Source organism: Triturus cristatus, chromosome 11 (genome assembly GCF_964204655.1).
Source record: "Triturus cristatus chromosome 11, aTriCri1.1, whole genome shotgun sequence".
NCBI lineage: Eukaryota > Metazoa > Chordata > Amphibia > Caudata > Salamandridae > Triturus > Triturus cristatus.
The window spans coordinates 1,161,754,444-1,161,760,743 of record NC_140594.1 but is presented as its reverse complement, the minus strand read 5'-3'; the positions used below and the strand labels follow the sequence as shown (position 1 = coordinate 1,161,760,743).

The window sequence follows — 6,300 nt, the reverse complement described above, 5'->3', positions numbered from 1 at the left end:
CACCAAAGGCCCTGATTTTATATTAAAAACAGAGCTTTAGCCTAATCCATTTCCCGCTAAAAGGCAATATTTCTCTCCATGTGTTCCCTTACCTGGCGTGTCACGCAGTTTGGTGCTTACTTTCCCTCCATGTTAAAGAACAGTAGATGTTTCAGCACCCAGGCTAATGTGCTGCATAGCTAAACACATATAAGGTCCCAAAGGCGAGGCTGATTGCATTGCAAATGCTTGTTATATGTGTAGCCTACCTCTATTTGAATTACAAAGCAAATCATCAATACGTATTCACATTGATTTTCAGTCCCTTTAGTGATTAATTCTAAGTGCCCTGGTGTTTGAATAAAAAAAAAACATTTTGGATTGCAAGTCTTCCCTCTGGATGACTTTTGTTGCTGATGAGTTCCTGTGACGCAGCCTCATTGGGCTCCTGCTGTGTGTGGTCTGCTTGTGTTCACATCACGGTGCACAGCCAGCAGTGGCTCTCCCACTTGCGTCTGGCATCTCTGTGATCCTGCTGCATTGTGCTCCTGCCAGATGATTGTGTACAGATCACAGTGTCTAGCTGCTGCTCTTCTCAGCCTCATGCCAGGCGTCTCCTTGATGCTGCTCCACGAGGCTCCTATTGGGGTCTGTGCACAGATCACAGTGCATGCCTTGTTTTCTCTTCTCCCTTGGAGTCCTGGTTACTCCCCTGCTGAGGGTTGCTTCTGTTTGTTCTTTGATACTCCCATCTCACTGGATTCCTCTACCATTATCACAACCACAATTACCACCACCAAGACTCCTGCCATCATCACCACCACTATCAGTATCGCCAACAACATTAGAACATTAGCTAAACCACCATTAACACCCCCACCAATACCATTAAGAACTCCACCTTTATCATTAGAACTACCACGTTTACCATCATTGCCACTTACCATCAGGACCACCACCAGTGTCCCATTGCCTCAACCACCAATACCACTACAACCATTACTAAAACTAACACCATCACCACCATCATCATTGCCACCACTACAATTTCCAACACTGTTACCTTTCAGCTTTAGGGTGGTCTTTGCCCAAACGTTTTGCCTTTGCTACTTCTATTTCTTATAACCTCGTTTTTGCTGGCCTAAGGACTCTGTGCACTTTACCTCAGCTAACCAGTGATGAAGTGCATGTACTCTCTCCCATAAACATGGTAGAAGTGTCTGAGACGCAATGCACATATTTGAATTCACTTATAAGTCCCTAGAAAAATGGTTCCAGCTGTACCTCTAAATTAAATGCTACTGGTGGGCCTCCAGCGTTACAACAAACAAATGATGGACGGAATGCTGACAATGCAGACATTCTCCCCCAGTCAAGAGATCTGGGTTAAATCCATCGTTCTTTTGCCCACTACGCCACCCCAGTTCAGACATGGCCATATGCAAATCAGTCTTGACCCTGTGCCTCATGGGAACAGTCCAGCCCGAACTGCCAAGCCATGTCTTCCCTGGACCGGAATCAAGCATCCTAGGACCGGTTTCTGGCTATCAGCCGTCATCAGCCAGGATAGCTTGACTCCAGTGGCGTAGTGAGCACGGGACCCACGTCTGGGCATACCCATCCCACTTAGGGCGAAAAGCGTTACAACAAACAAATGATGGACGCAATGCTGACAATGCAGACATTCTCCCCCAGTCAAGAGATCTGGGTTAAATCCATCGTTCTTTTGTCCACTACGCCACCCCAGTTCAGACATGGCCATATGCAAATCAGTCTTGACACTGTGCCTCATGGGAACAGTCCAGCCCGAACTGGTGGGCCTCCAGCACTGATTGTGCCACCCACTTAAGTAGCCCTTTAAACATGTCTCAGGCCTGCCATTGCTGCCTCTGTGTGCAGTTTTTATCTGCCATTTTGACCTGGCAAGATTAACCTCTGACCAGGCCCAAACCTTCCTCTATAATACATATAGGTCACCCCTAAGATAGGCCCTACACAGCTCAGAAGGCAGTGTACCATTTATTTAAAAGGTGGTACATGTACTTTTAAGTTTTACAAGTCTTGGCAGTGAAGAACACCTACATTTGTTTTGCGTTTCTGCAAGGCCTACCGCTCCTGTAGGGTAACATTGGGTTACCTTATTACATTCAAAAAGCGATAATTTGCAATTTGGGGCAGTTATACAGCTCGATTATGATGTCTAAAGAATTGTAAATAAAAGCCTTATTTAATGTTTACGTTGGATTTTTAATCACAAATCTGAAAATGCCACTTTTAGCACATCACAAAGGCCCTGCCGGAGCACTCTCACAAGGTAGTCACAGCAGGAAGGCTGGTAATTGCAAGTATCTTCTGGGTAGTGGAAACCTCTAGAAGCTTTTTCTACTTCAAAGTGGGCACCAGGAATAAATATTGGACATCAGACCCCAACTCTTCATCATACATCTGGACCTGTGGAAGACTCAGTAGAAGGACTGTTGTGCTGCTTTCATGCTAGAAGGACTATCACTCTCCTGCCCTGCTGCCCTACTGTGCTGCCCTCCTGCCTGAGTGAAAGATTGGACTCACCTCTTGAAACCAGGACCGCCAGAGTGACTCCAAGGTCTAGTTGGCTGGCCTCCTGATCGGAATCTTCAGAGACAGAACAGGCTTCCTCCACCTTCTAACCAGCACCTGAATTCTGCCAGCTTTGAGTCCTACCCTTCCAAGCGGTGCCACCCCAAACTTGGCCCTTGGAAGTGGGCCTGAAGGTGCTATACCAGACCCAACTGTGGTCCCAACAGAACCGACATATCAGAGGCGCAGCGCAATGCATCGTTGACCAGAAACTCTGCATCAGAGCTGCTGTGCAATGCATAACCTCATTAAACTTCACATTTAGATGTATGCATGGTTTGCCTCCGGTGCAGGATTTGGTGTGTTCACCCACAGCCTTCCAGGAACTGTCTCTGTGCAACACATCCTTGACGCAGGCCTTAGCATAGCACGCCCCTCGTGAACGGCATCCTCGACAACAACGTAGGAGTCCGCATCACAAGCCCCGCAGATTCTTCGGAACCAGCCAGTGCACTACACATTTCGACGCAGCTCTTCACATCACAAACCCCTTATCGACAGCATCTTCAAAGATGACGCAGTACCTTGCATTGCAGCTTCACAGCTCCTAGGAATCAAAGGTGCATGACGCATTCTCGATGCGGTACTCTCAACGCTCTGCAACCAGGACTTAAGGTACCTTTGTTCAGCTGGCTTAACTAGGTCCCCGTAGCCAGCCTGCTCTCCATGGTAGTCAGGCTTAACTTGTGACTTTGTGTCAGAAAAGCACGACCAGATAACCACAGTTTATTCTTTGTGATAGTTTGAGATATTTTGATCTAAATCTTTAAAATTACATATCTCTGGTTCTACTGATTGGACTTCTGTTTTGCTCCTAAATTATTTATTAAATGATACCCTATTTTTCTAAATTGCTGTGGCATTTATCTTGTCTTGTGCTCTTACTTCATCACTGGCACAGTTCTGCACGGTGTGCATTACCTCTAAGTGAAGCCTGAGAGCTTTTGTGTCAAACTACCAGAGGGTTCAGCACGGGTTAATTTGGGGTTTGTTTGTGACTTCACCCTGATAAGGAATGTGATTCCTGCTTGAGAAGGGGTTCAGACCCCTCAAACAGTAACCCAATTTCTTACAGCCACCATTACATTTCCAACATTGCCCCTACAATTACTTCCACTACCACTTCCACCACCATCATTCCCACTAACACCACTACTGTTATGACTGTAACCAACACTTTTAACATTATTGCCATTGCTACACTCATTACCGCCATTATCACACCTAGCACTACCATGAACACCGCCATTGCACCAATAATGAGATATCACATGCAATATACATGCATGAACACATGCTGTTTGAATGTCTTAGCTCCTCAGAGAGACTGGGAGAAGATGTAGCCTAAGGGCTAGAGCTGTGCATCTCAAATCTGGGGAACCGGGTCCGAGTCTCGGCAATGACGCTCAGCATCCTGTGATTCTGGGCAAATCACTTAACCCCCCTGTGCCTAACCCCAATGAATGTGTCCCTGTGTAAGGAAACTGGTGCTATGTAAAGCGCTCTGATACCCGATACCTTCGGGTCAAGTTCGCGCTTTAAAAAACTACAAGAACAAGAAAATGCAAATACTTGGTAAAACTTACAGTGTATTGACAGAGTCTAAATCCCCAGGCAGCACATGCGCAATGTACTTACATAAAATACATGTTCAGGATTGAATCCAGGACGGTGCAGACTGTATCACCTGGAAGGTGCCTGAGTGATCAGCAGTCAGTGAGAGGTGCGTCTCAACAGCAGCTGAGGCAGAGGTACCCACCACCGCCTCCCCCTGGCACCAGGCTTGGCATCTGTGCAGAGCTCGCACCGACCTGGTGTGAGAAGGGGCACAGAGGAGCTCACTGGAATGGGGAAACAGAGAAACATCAAAAGGGGCAATGCCCTGCTGAACGAGGGCGAAGACAACGAGATGGTGAGTGTTGCTGCCAAGGAGTAAATGCAACTTTCCTTATATTATGTTTAATATTTGTAAGTATTGTTTAATGTTGCAGCGTCAAGGCGCTATACTTTCTGTCCCCTTCTGAAACCTTTGATAAATGTCTTTACAGAAAATGAAAGGCAAAGCAACACCCCGACCTTACTGGGGTGTTGGGAAAGGAGGTTTCTGGCCAGGGACATACATATGTAGAGAAGAGACAAAAAGTTGAATGTGCAAAATACTTTCTTTGCTTTGTTTAATCACACTGATTTTACGCTCCTACAACAATTCACGTAAACACATTTTGTGAAGCAGCAGAACTGGGAATCTATAACTGTCAAAGCCCTCGAGGACTGAGGTGGGAGCTGTGAATCCCCCAAAATACTAAAATCCACCCCAAATGTAAGAGGAGCTCCACCTCCGCCCAGCACTATCTTTTGAGTCTGGCTTGAGAGCTTGCTGCCTGTCAGACCCCATGTCAGTCTACATCTGCTATGAACACACAAACGGAGGTGGGAGGAATGAATGCACATGGACTGCCAGATCTCATGTCAGTATACATCTGTTATGAACACACAAACGGAGGTGGGAGGAATGAATGCACATGGACTGCCAGATCTCATGTCAGTCTACATCTGTTATGAACACACAAACGGAGATGGGAGGAGTGAATGCACATGGACTGCCAGATCTCATGTCAGTCTACATCTGTTATGGACACACAAACGGAGGTGGGAGGAATGAATGCACATGGACTAAACCACTGGCAGTCACTTGGGGTAGATTTTCGACCCATTGATTTTCACCCACTGGGCCACTCTAGCCAGACACTCATCCTATACAAATCAAACACCCAGGGAAGCAAAGGGACATTCAGAGCTCACTCCAGGCGGCTCTTTCTGGGAGGGACAGAGAGTGGCGGGGAAATTCACAGCTCACTCCAGGCTGCTCCTACTGAGAGGGACAGAGAGGGACGGGGACATTTGGAGCTCACTCCATGCAGTTGTTTCTGGGAGGGACAGAGAGTGGCGGGGACATTCAGAGCTCACTTCAGGCTGCTCTTACTGAGAGGGACAGAGAGGGACGGCGAGTTCAGAGCTCCTCCATGCTTCTCTATCTGAGAGGGTCAGAGAGTGACTGGGACATTCAGAGCTCACTCCAGGCTGCTCTTACTGAGAGGGACAGAGAGTGACAGAGACATTCAGAGCTCACTCCTGGCTGCTCTTAATCAGAGGGACAGAGAGTGACGGGACATTCACAGCTCGCTACATGCTTCTTTTACTTAGAGGGACAGAAAGGGACAGGGGCATTCAGAGCTCACTCCATGCAACTGTGTCTGAGAGGGACAGAAAGGGACGGGGACATTCAGAGCTCACTCCAGGCTGCTCTTTCTGGGAGGGACAGAGAGTGACGGGGACATTCAGAGCTCACTCCAGGCTGCTCTATCTGAGAGTGTTAAAGAGTGACTGGAACATTCAGAGCTCACTCCAGACTGCTCTTACTCAGAGAGACAGAGAGTGACGGGGACATTCACAGCTCGCTACATGCTTCTTTTACTTAGAGGGACAGAAAGGGACGGGGACATTCAGAGCTCACTCCAGGCTGCTCTTTCTGGGAGGGACAGAGAGTGACAGGACATTCAGAGCTCACTTCAGGCTGCTCTTTCTGGGAGGGACAGAGAGTGACAGGACATTCAGAGCTCACTCCAGGATGCTCTTTCTGGGAGAGACAGAGAGTGGCGGGGACATTCAGAGCTCACTTCAGGCTGCTCTTACTGAGAGGGACAG

At 47.6% G+C, this 6,300-nt stretch overlaps 1 protein-coding gene across 3 annotated transcripts in view; it reads left to right on the top strand.

The window, feature by feature from the left end:
* Positions 1-3,029: 3,029 nt before the first annotated feature.
* LOC146788638 (putative cation-transporting ATPase 13A4) overlaps positions 3,030-6,300 on the top strand; it is a 619,876-nt gene continuing 616,605 nt past the window's right edge. For 2 of the 3 annotated variants that reach the window (XM_085635832.1, XM_085635831.1), the window contains exon 1: positions 3,030-3,210. In XM_085635832.1, the coding sequence (XP_085491958.1) occupies positions 3,160-3,210 (51 nt within the window). In that variant the 5' untranslated portion in view covers positions 3,030-3,159. Of the gene's footprint in view, positions 3,211-4,261; positions 4,508-6,300 lie in introns of those variants that run through there. The other variant, XM_085635830.1, reaches the window with a different exon arrangement.